Below are 16,018 nucleotides of genomic sequence, written 5' to 3' on the forward strand. Positions count from 1 at the left end.
CACCATCGGTGAAAATCTTCAGTATTCTTAATCCTGGGAGCTGCCCAAGGCTCCCGTACAGCGCAAAATCAAGGAGTTTCCTTCCAGTGTTCCCAAAATGTGCTGCCATTCACTGAGCTCCTTGAGCTCAAAGGATTGGTAGCAGGGCGCTTCACAGAAAGGAACAACGTGCCAAGGTTACAGCGATGCCGAACGCAAATTTAAAAATCCAGGGCCCAATCACACTAGCGTAGTGGGAACGATTTAAAAGTCTGCTGTAATATAAGGGTTCAAAAATATTCCCATGTGAGTCAACGGAGGGGTCCAGAAAGAAAGCAGAAAACCATCAAAAGACTTCCTCCTCCTGGAAAATTTCCCATTGTTTCAAAATAAATGCAGCGCCCCTTCCTCAGAGGCTGCAATTAAACGGTATTAATTCTTCAGGATCTGGGAAAGGGGGTGACGGAGTTTCATCCAAAAGCACGGTTATGAAATCTGCTGGTGGACAACCCTGACGTTGTATAAATGCAAAGCAGACACGCATTGCTGCAGACTTCCATAAATGTATTTGGAATAATGCATACACTTTCCTCTGTAAAAATCCTCCACCTAGCAATAATGGTTTCCAGAGATGCTGCGTCTCCGTCACTCCTAGTTTATTATGCAAGCAATATGCAGGGCACTTTTCAATATTCGGGAGAGGGGGAAAAAAAGACAGACAGACGTTCCTTGTCTCTCAATTCAAGGGCAGAAAGCGAGTGGGCAAAGGGTGGGAGAGGAACGATTTCTATGGAAGTCACCCAGTATAAGTGTAGGAAGGTAGCAGGTAGTAAAGGAGCAGAGGGTGTATAAAAGAGTTTAAATGGGGACAGGCAGGAACCCTGGGGATGAAGAGAGAAACTTCTACTGACGAACCATCCAGTCTGAACGTTTGCTTCTGGCCTTTGCGGTCACAGAAAGATTCTTTACAAATACAGAATGATTCAGGAATCAAAACGTTGGAAGTCATTTTTTCCAGTTGTCAGCTCAGACCATTTGACCGTGCCTCGTTAGTAAGGAAATAAATACCTCATTAAAAATAAGATGTCATGAACCTTTGAAAGATGGTCTTTATTTTGTAGCATCAACTTGAACTTTTAGCACACAATCCAAAATCCACTGCTGTGGTGTTCTGGTAGCACTTACCTCCTGTCCTGTAGCTATATCTATTGCCGTGTAAACTGTACCTGAGGCTCTACACAAAAGAGAGAAAAGGAAAAGAAACACTTATTAGCGCTTCGGAGCAAGGCTGAGAGCTGAACACATGCCCCTTCCCACTTGTCCCTTTGAAGTGCTCTCAGTCCCATTCCTTTTCACACAGTAAATATAATCCGAAGTATTTCTGAGCCAAGGCTGCCAATGGAGCAGAAGCCAGAGAGTTTAGGGGCAACAAAGCTCCTAATAAGGGACAGTATGGTCACCTGAACCCTTGCTGCTGAACCAGCGACTTAACACAGCTTGTAGGACCGGGAGTTGATCCCATTTCAACTGGCGTGACTGCACTGCCCTGGCTTGCAGACTGCCCAACGTGATTAGAGAGGAGAAAGGACCCGCTGAAGTAAACAAACGTGGCATTTGTAGCGAGGGGAACGGGAGCGTGAGCCTCAGCACACAGAGCCGACCGCAAATCTCTCAGTGAATTGCACTGATTTGCCTCCCTATAGCCTCCCCCCAACCCCTATTTTCCCCCTACCTTGCTAAGAGGGGCACAACACCCGCATTAAGGAGAGTTAATTCAGAAAACAAATCTGTAATTTGAAGACTGTCTTACAGTTCCTTCCCTGCTTGCAGCTGCATTTAACAACCTGACCATCTAATGACATATTTTCTTACTTTAAAACACATTCGCGCAAGAAACCCAGTCCCTGTGACTCAAAACTTTGCCAGGAAAGGGAGAAGAGCAGGAAAGTGGGGAACCCATCAGAACAACCAAAACCCCCCAAAAAATACAAAAGAAAAAGAAAGCAAAATAACAACCAACTCCAAAGCATCACCAACAGCTTTTCCAGCAAAGTAACTTAGCCTGGTTTCAGTGCTTCCTTCTTAACGTAAGGGAAGGTACAGGACAGAGAAGGAGCATATACCAACCCTTGTCCAATCTTCTCAAAACATGTGTACTTCTTTTTCGGATCGCCCACACTCACAATACTTCCTACAAAAACAAACAAACAAACAAACACACAAGAGAATTTTGTAAGTACTTTTTTGTACAGATATAAGAAACAACTGTACTTTAAGAGCAGCCCCACGGCCACAGCAGAACCTGCTGTGCTTCGTGAACCACTCGTCAGAAATCCAGAGGCACACGAACACCAAGGAAGTCCTCGGTTATAACCACACGTACCAGCTGCGGCATGGTACCTCCCACAGGTATCTCCCTTCAGAAATGGTGGGACACAGACATGAAGTACATTTAATCTTCACTAGCAGACGGTGAGTGCACACTGCCAGGCCCAGGATGGGAACACATGGCCCTCACACGTGTAAATACAATTATTTGCTGGAAACCTGCAACTTAAAGTCACTCCCAGCTTAAACGCACTGGATGATCTGGGATGCTCCTGCACCGCAATGTCCTGGGGTTGGGAACTGGATGATCTTTAAGGTCCCTTCCAACCTGAACCATTCTATGATTCTATGATCTAGTTCCAACCCCCTGCCCTGGGCAGGGACACCTCCCACTAGACCAGGTTGCTCAATGCCCCGTCCAACACCTCCAGGGATGGGGCACCTACACCATCTTAGAGCTAAGTCTGTTGCAAGTTTAGCCAAAGATTTCCCTACACCACAACAACTTCTGGGAGAACATACCGGCACAAGCGTAGCCATTACTGACCCAATGACTGGGCTGCAAGACTCAGGGGGGAAACTAGAGAGACCCTTCAGAGCCAAACCTCCCCTGGCCTGGGCATCGTTCAGCCGCTGTTCGAGGAAGCCAACAGTCAAGTGCAGTTTTTAGCAGCAGTTACCGCGCGACTGCAGCATTGCTCTGGTTCTGGAGAGCAAGCCGAGGCGATCTCAGCTCATTCTCCCCTAACGTGGCTGTTCAGCCAGATGCAGTGTAGCACTGCATCCCTCGGAGGGAAAAGCACTTTGCCTGGTGTTCTGCAACACTCTGGGGCGGTGAGGGGCCACTCAGGCTCAGGCTGGATTTCTTATCCACGAGGAACACAATGTTTTCTGTACAACGGGAGGGAACTCTCAGCACGAGGACAGGCTGCGAAGATGCGCTGGAGTCCTGCAACTTGCATGGTGGGTTGCCAGGGGGTAAATTCAAGGGGTTCAGTCTGGAGAAAAGAAGGCTCCGAGGAGACCTTATAGTGGCCTACCAGTATCTTAAGGGGGCCTACAAGAAAGCTGGGGAGGGACTTTTTAGGCTGTCGGGTAATGGTAGGACTAGAGGGAATGGATTAAAACTAGAGATGGGACAATTCAGACTGGACGTTAGGAAGAAGTTCTTCACCACGAGGGTGGTGAGACACTGGAATAGGTTGCCCAGAGAGGTGGTGGAAGCCCCATCCCTGGAAGGTTTTAAGGCCAGGCTGGACGGGGCTCTGAGCAACCTGATCCAGTGGGAGGTGTCCCTGCCCAGGGCAGGGGGGTTGGAACTGGATGATCTTTAAGGTCCCTTCCAACCCTAACAATTCTATGATTCTACGAAACTGGAGGAGCTGACAAAAGGAGCATCACTGAAACGCAACACGCCCTGCAAACATGAACTGATATTCATAACACCCCTACGGCAGGCAGGAATCGCACCCTTTTGAGGCTGAAGAAATCAGAGCCAACGATTCCTAGAGCTCAGCTGGGAGCAAGTCTCCTCTCTAACAGCGCCAGGGTGGTTAACAGGATCAAGGGATGCGGAGCTGCAGCTGAGATGGTGTCTGCAAGTCACTCGAGCTGCCAACATATGGTGCTGCTTTCACAGGGGTCCAGGGCTGAGCCTAAACAGATGTATATTGGCAAAGAAACCGTTCGTGGTCATTAGGCCAAGAAATCCAGTAGCCAGCAGAGTAAGAGCAGGCTATTTTCAGACACCGCTGGAAAGTGGCCAAACCCACAGGGTTGAGGGCAGAGAGAGGTAAAGGAAGGGAACACGGCCCGTGTTTGGAGAGGAGGGTGGGAAGAGAAACGTGACTATATAAGCCGCACTGTACAATTACGGAAGCAGCGCTGCCTGCCCCGAGGACAGGCATTTCTGAACAAATGTTCATAAACCTTCCCTCGAGGCCTGACACAGGCCAGAAGTTCAGACTGTGAGACGGTTCCCCCAAGGCCAGTGCAAGAGGCAGCTGCCAATCTTGCCCCGTTTAACGCCGCCGTCTGTAAAATGGGGCAACGTTTCCCCCCTCTCAAGAAATCAGGCGAGGATTCATTAATGCTTGTTCCGATGCTGTGTTAATGCGGAGCGGTGGAGATTTATCAGCTCCCTTTTAACCTTCGCACATCTTCAGTATACGTAAATACATATGTGCTTTAAGATCTTAGTCATTTCATTCACGTCAAACCAAAAACATGCAAGGGTTGCGTATCTTTGTACAAGTACGACCCCACTGCTCTCAGCGGAAAAACCACCGGTTTGCAACAGGACTCAGTTTCGCTGTGTGTTTCTTCAGACTAGCTCACATCTAGAAGCTGACACCTAACAGCGGCCACTGAACTCCACACCCCCACGTACATTTATAACGAAACCCCTCAACGCTAAAGAATCAGTTCAGCACCGGACGCCACTCGCTGGAGCACGCACGGTGTCAGAAGGTGTATCTGCCGCCCAAGACTCCCAGGAGCAGCACTTTCATTTCTCTTCATTACCAAAGTGAGTATATTTGTATCAGAATAGCACCTTTTTTTTTTGTGCCACAGTCTCGGCTTGCTCCACCTAGTCACAAAAATGGCTTGGATCCTTAATGATGGAAAGGTCCTGCTAATTAAGCGGGCGAAGTTGCTGTTTTGAAACAACGGGTATGAGTTTTCCAGTAGCAACCAGTTCCAGTTAACATGCCATCAAATTCATTTAGGCTTTATTCGGAGGAATGAGGTACCCGGATGCCATTTTAAGTTATTTTTTTTTTAAGTTATACCCTCAGATGAAATTTTCCTTCATCTAGCTATTAGTCTTTGCTTCACAGAATACTGACCGTTAGGGGTATAATCTCAACCGAGGAGACCAGCCTGACCATAGGGGTGCTAACGCAATTTACATCAACTGACAAGCAAGGCATGTATGTAATTAATACAGGATTAGTACTTCAAAGAATTAGAAATGCTCTACCCTAATAAAAATTGGCCCAGGCTGAAGAGAGCAATCAGTTGCACGGAAGAGCGGGTTCAGCTGTTGGATGTGCCACAGCATAACCCAAAAATACCAGGCAGCAGAGGAGCACTTTAGAAGATCCATGAACTAAAGGCAGGGGCTGTTAAAGACACTAGGACACAAGAGAGAGACGCGTTTCTCGGAAACAGCTACTAATTCGGGTACCCACACAATGTCAGGGCCCTTAAAAATAACCAAGTCACTTTACATCATGGTATCGGGGAAGGTGAATTTGGGGATGCATTCATTTTCTCTCCCTTTTTTAGACACAGGAGGAAGTTCTGCTCACTTTACATCTAACATTTCAATACCAACATCCCTGCTCCAGAGCTACAGACTATCAAGATGTGGAACAATCCCAGACCTCATAGTTAAGTTGATGTTACTTATTCAGCGCTTGTTTTGCAGAGCCTGAGGATCTGTAACTCCCCGGGGACTTCAGCTGGCGTCACAGGTGCTCAGCTTACATTTATGCTCCCTCCTTCCATCTGCCCCCGATTTTGGCACACAGTCACAATGCAATGTCTTCAGCAAGGGATCTCAAAAGGGGAATGTCAAAACATTTCAGCGTATTAAGATTTTGAGAAACCAACACAGCAGGACCAGGAATTTAAATTTAAAAAAAAAAAAAAAAAAAAAGACATACTTAATTTTTCCAAGATCTCTTCATCTGACATTTTTGGCTTTTTCTTTTGTTTCTCCGTGTTCCTGACCAGCATGTCAGGCACCGTGGTGCTGTTTTCCGAAGGAGAAGAAATAGGAGAAGTCGCCACATCCCTGGTAGGAGGAGGAAGGGGGTCTATCACAGAGCGGGTGTATATCTAATTTTGTTGAGAGAAACACACGTATTAATACAAATCAGATGAAGACTTAAAGACTTCTATTCATTGTTATCGTTCTTGTTGTCAGGGATGCATTTCTATTGCTACTTTGTTAGCAAGCTAATGTCACTAAGCAAGGACTCTCTTGTCCCCCCCACAACCAGGCAGGTGACAATATGAAGGTGCTCTGCCAGAAGGAATGGCTCCCCCTCTCCTGTTCCCAAGGAGGGCTCAGCACCATGCCATGCGTGTGACTGCAGCGGTGGGGGCTGAAGGAAGGATTTCTGCTCACAGATTTTGTGTGTTCAGGGCGCGGAGCTATCACAGGGGGTGGAGCTGCATCATCTTCATCGTCTTCATCTTCGGACACTGAGGGCACTGCAGGGGTCTCGGAGACAGCCTTCACATTCTGCGTGTGGTACACAAACAGCACCAATAAAAACCCTATCGCTTGTTACAAACAAAATCACAAACCTTGGATTAAGGTCCTAACAGAGACTGCATTGAAGCAAGGGCAGCCCAGAAACCCCCCCGCAGCCAGGGCTGCATCCCCAGCAGCGTGGGCAGCAGGGCGAGGGGGGGATTCTGCCCCTCTGCTCCGCTCGGGGGAGACCCCCCTGCAGTGCTGCCTCCAGCTCTGGGGCCTCAGCACAGGAGAGACACGGAGCTGTTGGAGCGGGGCCAGAGGAGGCCCTGGAGATGCTGGGAGGGCTGGAGCCCCTCTGCTGGGAGGACGGGCTGAGAGAGCTGGGGGGGTTCAGCCTGGAGAAGAGAAGGCTCCAGGGAGACCTTGGAGCCCCTGCCAGTCCCTCAAGGGGCTCCAGGAAAGCTGGGGAGGGACTCTGGATCAGGCAGGGGAGCCATGGGACGAGGGGGAAGGATTTTAAACTGAAAGAGGGGAGATTGAGCTGAGATCTTGGGCAGAAATTCTTGGCTGTGAGGGTGGTGAGCCCCTGGCCCAGGGTGCCCAGAGAAGCTGTGGCTGCCCCATCCCTGGAGGGGTTCAAGGCCAGGCTGGACGGGGCTTGGAGCAGCCTGGTCTGGTGGGAGGTGTCCCTGCCCATGGGACAGATGATCTTTAATGTCCCTTCCAACCTAAACCATTCCATGATTCTATGAAAATTAATAACCAGAACAGGCTACACCAGAACAGTTACAATATCTGACAAATTCGAACTCCAAACATCCTGAGCCTTCATGGGAAACGGCAAGGACAATCCGGCACTGCCTGACTCAACTGTTCAGACAGAGCCTGTCACCTGCTTGTGTGACAGCAATCCTCTTCCCAAGGACTTGAGACCCACCTGAGCTCTCTCACTGCCTGCCCAACACCCGCACGGCGGACCCAGCAACTCTGGGGACAACATCTGGATTTGGACATATTTGTCCCTATTTATGTTGCCTCTCTTTCTCGCTGCTTGCTTCAAACCCCGACCATGCAGACTGGCAATTCCAGTCTTTAAATGTTTTAATTTGCATCAAAACCTTAATGTTTCCTCTACAAGTTGGGAGATCAAATTAATATCAGCTTTGGTATTGTGACTGAGAACTAACTAATGAGAGAATCTGGAAAAATCTTTTCAAATCCCTTTTAAAATTGCTTTCTAAAAGAAAATTTTATAAAAAATAGGAACAATGATTATTTTTTTAAGAAAAGATTTATAACTGGTTAAAAAAAAATAACCGGAATTTTTTGCAATACTGTGCTTAGAGCTCAAAGCCACTTTTAACCTTTTAAAAATTTGAAACTGGATTTGAAGTTCATGGCATCCTTCACACTATAAACATTTCAAAATAAACTTGGCGAGCTCCTCGACCCACTAGACCAGTTCTGCTTGTGCTCCTGCTTCCAGGCTGTTTATCATCAGTTCCCTAAGACTGGCAGGGGAAAAAAAAGGCCTTAAAATAAAGTTCTCTTCGAAAGAGGGGGAAAACAATGTAGTTTTTCACCAAACGTAAAATATTTGACGTCATCAGCATCCTGACACATAATTGACAAAAAAGCTTAGCCTGTTAAAAGCATCAATAAAAAACACTTGGAAACTCCCGAATATTGCCAAAATTAAAGGCTACTCAGCGTCTATCCAGAAACATCAGGCTACCTCAGTAGACTGGTAACTACTGCTTTTTTCAGGATTTACTTTAAAATCCAACAGCTCGGATATTCTAAGCTCCTAAGGACTGACCTACAATTACACGTAACAACAAACAGTGGCAAAAAGGTTCCCCTTTTCCTTTCGCAGAAAGTCCTAAAGGGCCAGATCCAACTACACCGCCTCCCGAAGGGAGCAGAACAAGCCAACTCTAGATAGTGGCATGGCAGTGAGAAAACGAGAGCTGAGGGAATTGTGGGGGTTTATGAATCATCTTCAATTGAATGTTTTGTTTCTTCTATCTCGCGTGTACACAGAGAAACATATCGCGTCTCCTAACAAAGCAAACAGGAGCGGTGCCTGCCCTGGCAAGGACAGAGTAAAGGTCAAGCAGAGAGGAGGAAATCCTTTTATTTCCTTTTCTGATGGAGATTAGTTTGGTTAATCAACACTAATCAAACAACATTAGCTTTGGTCAATCAGACCTTGTAGGTTAGTAATTAAGCTTTTTTTATATCACAGATGTTTATGCGGACATATAAGACCTGGGAGCAGAGCGGTTATCAAGTTCTAGGTACAGGAAGAGATTGAGTTCTATGAAAACAGAACTATTTCAACTCATTAATTCAACACTTTCTGTTCACTAATAAAAGCTACTCCTGCCTACTTGATGCTCCCCAGGTTGAAAAAAAAGCAAAAAGAGCACGCCTGTTTTTATAAACGTGTATTCACATGCAGATATATAGTTCAGACTTTAAAAGACTAAGCGAGGTAAAAGTTTACGTGTAGTTAACTACTTTATGCAAGTTTTTAAACAGACAGAATGAGAATATAAGGCTTACCAAGGTATTTGATGAATTGTAATCCTCTGTCGATTTATCTGAAAGAGACAGATAGTAACGCCGTTAGAAATGAGTTGCAAACGCAGCAGCAGTGCGGACTGGAGAAAGGGACACGCTCCCTTCAGAAGGGGCAGGAAAAAAGTCTGCTCCCAAACCTAGGCATTACCTCCGGCTCCCCGGAGCAAGCGGACAACCGGCAGATATGGGAATAGAGGGTAAAAAGCTCTGCAGATAAATACAGGGGCCCCAAATCCCTGCTGCAGGAGGGTAGAATTTCCCAATGCGACACCTGAATGAATACTGTCCTCCATCCATATACACAAAATATTTTCAATATTTTTCAATATTTTCAATATTAAACGGGCTAAATCACCAGCAGATGTGCTGCGGCCAGCCCAAAACCTGCAAGATGTTCAATCTCAACCACCTAAACTTGCTGGAATAGCAACAGAGGACCCGATGAATCAAATGGCAGGCTTCTTGTTTGACTACCCAGGCACACATGGGGAAGATTTGTGCTTTCATACCTGCCTGAAGCCTTCCTAATTAATACCCGTTCTGGTGACACGGTTATATCCCCTTACACAAAAAAACCAAACCAAACCAAACCAAACCAAAAAAAAAAAACACAAAGGAGGAGCCCTCAGCACAGGAAAGACATGGACCTGTTGGTGCAGGTCTAGAGTCCAGAGGAGGGTCACAAAAATGCCGGGAGGGCTGGAGCCCCTCTGCTGTGAAGACAGACTGAGAGAGTTGGGGGTGTTCAGCCTGGGGAAGGGAAGGCTCCGGGGACGCCTTATTGTAGGCCTTTCAGTACTTAGAGGGGGTCTACAGGAAAGATGGGGACAACATTTTTAGCAGGGTCTGTAGCAATAGGACAAGGGGTAATGGCTTTAAACTACCAAGGACAGATTTAGACTATAGATAGAAGGAAGAAATTTTTTACAATGAAGGTGGTGAAACACTGGCCCAGGTTGCCCAGAGAGGTGGGAGATGCCCCATCCTTGGAGGTGTTCAAGGTCAGGTTGGACGGGGCTCTGAGCAACCTGATCTACTTGAAGATGTCCCTGCTCACGGCAGGGGGGCTGGACTAAAGGCCCCTTCCAATCCATGATTAATATTTAGAAAGAGAAGGAGTTAGAGTTGAAAGAGAAAAAGGAGCGGAGGCTGCAGGAGTCCTCCAGTGGGCAGGTAATCCATACAAAGAAGGCACAAAACCTTAGTAGCTTTTTTAGAGGAATGCAGCCAGCAGTTATCAAGCACCTGGCCACTAAGGCATATTCCTCAATCACGGCACACCGGAGCAGACACTGTCACCCCAAGCATGCACGAATCAACATCCACACCCATGCTGGAAATTGAAACTGGTGCAAAATTTAACTGCCTGTTTTTTTTCCAGTGATTTTCATCACTGGGATCCCAACACCAGCGCTCTGGGTTCTGCCTTCCAGATGCTGGCTGTAAGCTTCAGAAAAACTACGTGATTTGGGATTTAGGCAGTTGACTGAACTCCTCTTTTGCACCTCTGCTGGGCATCAGGATTAACAGAAGAGCATTTTAAAGGAAGAGGGGTGCTTGGGCAGCCAGAGAATCGCATCCACGTTTTCCTTGAAAAGACAGATCTACTTGTTGATTAAATGAAAGAAACCCCACAATGACTAAGCAGCTGTATGAGATGATCACCACGTACCTGTGAAACTCATGTACTTCTGGCTGTTGGAGATCTTCTTGGAGTTGTAAAACTCCAACACGTCCAGCACTGCCTGGGGGTTCTTCTTCTGCTCCGACTTGGTGATGTTGGAAGTCTGCAGTAAACGCGCCCATTGCTCCGGCATTCCCTGCGGGGAGACGTACCTCGTTAGCTCACAGTCAGCCTAACACGGGTGACAGCACACACACCCGCCACCACGGCTCTGCCAGGCAGCTTCTGGGCTTACCCAGTGCTGTGAGGGTAACTGGGAGAAAAGAAGAGAGGAAAGGAAAAGAGGCAGTGGATCGATACTAGCCACTGTCTTGTGTTACAAGTCACACGTTCCTTGCATAGACATGCAAATGCCACTCTGCTCACGGGGCTCTGGGTGAACCCCACATCCTTTGAAGACCAAAACTCAAACGACAGAAAGGAGCAGACCCAAATGCTGCAGTTCAGGAAGAGCTTCAAGCAAAGAAACCAAACCCTTTATGCACAGATATACACATATTTACATATATCCAAGAAAGACTACAGAAGTAACACGCACTGTATAGCATGCAGGGGAGGTTCAGGATGGATATTAGGAAAAATGTTTCACACTGAAAGGGTTATCGAGCATAGGCTCGATAGGGACAGAACAGGCTGCCCAGGGAAGAGGTTGAAGCATCATCCCTGGAGGGATTTAAAAGCCGGGCAGACGTGGTGCTTAGAGATATGGTTTAGTGATGGTTTTGTCAGAGTTAGGTTGATGGTTGGACTCGATGATCTGAAAGGTCCCTTCCAACCTGGGCAATTCTATGATTCTATGATCTAGTGCAACGAACATGCAACATTCACTTGGGTCTTCTTGTAGCACTAAAGGTTCTTTGATAATAGTGGTTTGGTGCCTATTGTAACCGGAGCTGGGAAAGCAGAGATGTCAACCTCACATACGAAGCTCCGAATTTCATTACAGGGACGTCATTTCAGCCAGAAAACAAAGACATCTGGAGTACGGCCTGACTCGTGCCCTTCACCACCAGCAAGAGTCACAGTTTGTATAGATGAAGCGGCAAGGGACAAGACGAAGGGGCAAGTTACGCTCCCTGTTCAAAAGGCTGGCTAGATACGCCACTCAGGTAACGCCACACTGGTAGATCTACATTAACCTGGGCAAGTCTAGAGGCTGACATGCAAAACACAACTGTACACACGATTCAGGTTAGGAGAGCAGAGTCCCTGAAAAAGAAGAATATTAAAGAGGCAAAAACATGTACACCTTCTGCTGCTATTAAATACTATTTCGTAATCAAATTAAGAAGAATAATATGATGAAATACAACTCTGTCTTCATAGTATTTTGCACGTCAATTAAAAAAAAACTACCATAAAAGCATCTGACATCTAGCCTTCGGGCAGCGCACACACATTCTGTCACAAATAGTTACGCACAGTTGTGCGTGTCCTGAAGGGGAGCTCTCAGAGCCCCATTTGGCGAACACAGACTATGCTGGAGGCCTAAGCCAGCTCTAGAAGAGGAGGGGAGGGGAAGGGAGGGCAGATATACCACATTTTGCTGCCCATATCAGCCAAAAAACAGTAACGGAAAAAAGTTTGCTGGCAGCCTGGGCTCCTGGGATGAGCCAAGTTTGACAAACAGTCTCTCAGCAAGAATTAGTGGGTAACCTCTGCAGATGTATTTCAGAGGAGATCAAACTAGATGATGGTAATAACCTTTCCAGCATTACTATATAAAAGATTAATGGGTCCTGGCTCCTCCCAGCAATAAGCCAAACGACATAGTTCTCTTTTCCTCCGGATTCACTTACCGTGAATTCTCCCGTGACTGCATCAAACCCCACATGAATCGTGTGTTCAAAGTCTGAAGGGAGGGAGATCTCCGGCCGCTCTTTCTCTTTCTTTTTATTGGCTGGAAGAGACAAGAACAACAACAAAAAAAATTAAGTCCATCGAGAATTCAAATCTCCCCAATAGCTTCCAATTTACCTACCCAACCACACCCCACTTTTGCTAGTTACGGGATTTCGATCTGGGGCAGAAAACCAGCAAGTTTAAAAACTTTGTCACCTCACTTCAGAGCAGCCCCAGCACAGGATTGGGACAACAAAAGGACAACAAAAATCAAAGTCTTGTAACCCAGGATGAGCTCGAGCCAAGGAAACTGATATTTTGGGTATGTCAAGTATCAACCGGTAGGGCCAGGCTCAATAGCACAAGAGCTATTTACCTGAAATATTCACTCGAACTTATACAAGTCAGAGTCAAAAGCACTACAGCAGCAGTTAAGTGGGAGCCATGCAGTTTTGAACACGTTTTTTTATTTGTTGTTTTAAGGAACTTTAAAAAAAATATATATATTATGCGCTGTTAAATACACACTCGCCTCTCATATTAAGACAGGGACAAAACTGACTACAAATGCTGCTTATAAATTGCTTCCTGCATCCTACATTCTCAAAACAGAGTTCATGAAGAAAACCAAATATAACATATGAGCTCCTGCTACACAATCTTACATGAGCAAAACCATTTATATTCTCCTGCTCACCGAAGGACCTGAATGTCGTTTTAATAACAAGCTTTGAAGACACAGAGCAAGAGGGCAGAATGTGGCAGGTGAGGGGCACAAGTCACGAAGAAACAGGAAAGGAAATAAATCAAAGCAGACGCGCTCTGCGAATTTTCAAGTCAAGTCTTCAAACAAGTTTATCGTCCTGCCCTGGATTGAGTTCATCCATATTCATGACATATTAAGGACTCCACCTTCCTTTTAATATTGGCTGTATTCAAGAAGTCGAGAGCAGTTTAAGGAAGGACCACGTTCTACTCGGCTTTGCTGCTGCTCGCAGTTAAAAAACAAACAGAGCCAGGAGAAGGTGACTAAACCACTTGCGTTTCTCAGCTGCTACCTTTTATATCTAAAGCCAAACAGAATTCGTTCCGTGGCTGACATTCCCCAGTGCATTTTTGGCAACATGAATGCCAAACCCCAGGTATTTCTGAAACCTGTGACACTAATGCTCGATATTGCAATTATTTAAGACGCTGCTGGTGGTTAGTTGTGTGGAGATGGTCAGGGCTTGCCCCGAAGGACCGAATCCCACTTCCTTCAGTGCCAGCTCTGGCACCGTTCTCTGCATCATTACAGAGTTACTGTTGCACAGATTAATTTTGGATCAAAAAAAAATAAAAATAAAATCAGATGCTCCATTTGGGACACGAAGCTGGAACAGATTGTTTTCGATCCCTCTTTCAAACAAAGGGGACGGGGGAAGCTGAATCACAGAAGAGCGAGAGAGTTGCCAAGGGGAAGGAGGAGAGAAAGCTGCAATGCCGGAGGAGCCATCACAGAGGGGGGAGCCGGGAGGAGACAGAAGCAGCTGCTGGTTAGCAGATGGTGAGCATCTGCAGCACGGAGGCCTTGCCAAAGAAGGAACAAGCCGCTGCATCCAGCAGGTAGGCAGAAAAAGCTGCGTGCGTTAGCGGTGGATGGAAAGCAAGAGGAAAAGAGAGGCAGAGAGAGCCATCAGAGGCACCATATTCGGGCCACAGGATCAGTCCGTTCCTCCGAGCCGGAGAGCAAGGCATCAGCTCAGCCTCGGAGCCCACCACTCTGGCGAGGAAGAAGAGGGCACAGGGATTAGCACCACTACGCAGGAACACTGCACGCGTGACGCACACCCACAACGTGGGCCAGGACGACTGCCACAGTAGGTTTGAATGTACCCCTAAAAACGCCCAAGGGCATGACGAAGTTGCTGTTCAGAAGTCAATACACTTAAGTGTTTGGGTTTTTTTTTTTTTTTATTTCTACAGCCCAAGCTCCCTGCCGCACACCCAAATCCCAACAAACTTCTCTGGAACCAGCTGTTCCAGTATCCGTTCAACCAGCAAACCGAGCCGACTGCTGACTTATCCAAAGCGGGAGACGATGGCCCGAACGAGCCTCAGCTACGCACAGCAGTAAAGACGGTTCTAGAAGGATTGATTAAATAACATAATGGCCTCTGTCATATCAAAGATCCAGCGCTCTGCTTATGTTCAACAAATAGGTAGAGAGTTTCAGTACGGCTACGCTGCAATACAGAAATAGGAAGAGGTTTTTCTGCATTTATGGCTTATTTTGTTCTCCTACACCCCAGCAGTTAATATTCTCCCAATTATCTTAGTTTCCTGCAACTGTTTCCTACGGCATCTCAACCCTTTGCGTTTTCCCTGACTCTCAAGAACTCTTTGGGGCAGCCACCGCAAACTCGCGCTGAAGATCACTTTGCCTTGGTGATAACATTACAGCGCCTGAAACCATAATTGCTCTGTATCCTTTTTTTAAACCTGCCCGCCTGCCACTCTCAGGGGTTTATAGCACCCAGACTGAATTCATCATCATTTGAACGCGCATGAAGTTGGCACGTGAATTCACAGATTTTCCTCCAGCACTCCCAGAGGACAATGAACTTCCAGAAGCTTTTGATCCAAAATCTGACAGATCTAAAAGCCTAAACGTATTAAACCATTAATGACATAATTGCTTTTTGTAGCAGGTATTTATGTCATAGCAGGAGGTCGAAGACAAAAAGAATTACAGATGGGCACTCCCAATCTTGCTAAACGCTTAATCCCCCTCCACAGAGATTACATTATCCTTGCAATGGAGTCCAAAAGTCTTGAGGAATCTTAAATTAAAAAAATAAAAGAGAAATCATATATCTGTTTAAGAAGGCCTACCTACCACCAAGTGCGTTGTTCCCACAAACACCTTACCACCTTCTCATTCAAAACCTCGCACATTTGACGCTGTTACAAGAGCCACCCACAAAGTTTCCTTATGATGCTCTGGCAACTTGAGTTGCAACTAGGAAGCACGAGGTCCCACTGTAAAATAAGCCCGTGAGCCCATCCTGAAGCATAATCAGATGGGAAAGGTCTTCTCCACTGGTAAGGTGGAGTGAAGCATTCCCTCTGGTCACCACGCAAAGGGCTCCCGGGTGCTCCAAACTGTCGTCTCGTGGGTAAAAGATGAGCTCAGAGGCGCTAAATGTTCCACGTTTAAGCCAAATTCATACCCTCAACTAGGACACCGAGGAGCCCCGAACCCAAAAAACTTCAGATGTTCACACCACCTGGTGAAAGCAACAAGTCACGCAAGCTCTGCACCCGTATGACCCATCCAGTAGTAAGGCGACGTGTTTTTTAAATAGCGGTTTTGGGGTTTAGGCTGGGACAGGGGAAATCAGGAC

General features: G+C 46.6%; 1 protein-coding gene across 6 annotated transcripts in view; it reads right to left on the reverse strand.

Annotated features, from left to right (window-relative positions):
* Positions 1–16,018, reverse strand: part of PAK1 (p21 (RAC1) activated kinase 1) — a 110,101-nt gene that overhangs the window by 16,665 nt on the left and 77,418 nt on the right. For all 6 annotated transcript variants that reach the window (XM_074572356.1, XM_074572357.1, XM_074572355.1 and 3 more), the window contains 7 exons: positions 12,590–12,690; positions 10,779–10,926; positions 9,089–9,126; positions 6,446–6,562; positions 5,979–6,153; positions 2,107–2,170; positions 1,165–1,213 (listed from right to left, as the gene is read on the reverse strand). In XM_074572356.1, coding sequence (XP_074428457.1) covers positions 1,165–1,213; positions 2,107–2,170; positions 5,979–6,153; positions 6,446–6,562; positions 9,089–9,126; positions 10,779–10,926; positions 12,590–12,690 — 692 coding nt within the window. The remainder of the gene's footprint in view (positions 1–1,164; positions 1,214–2,106; positions 2,171–5,978; positions 6,154–6,445; positions 6,563–9,088; positions 9,127–10,778; positions 10,927–12,589; positions 12,691–16,018) is intronic.

Source organism: Larus michahellis, chromosome 1 (genome assembly GCF_964199755.1).
Source record: "Larus michahellis chromosome 1, bLarMic1.1, whole genome shotgun sequence".
Taxonomy (NCBI): Eukaryota; Metazoa; Chordata; class Aves; order Charadriiformes; family Laridae; genus Larus; species Larus michahellis.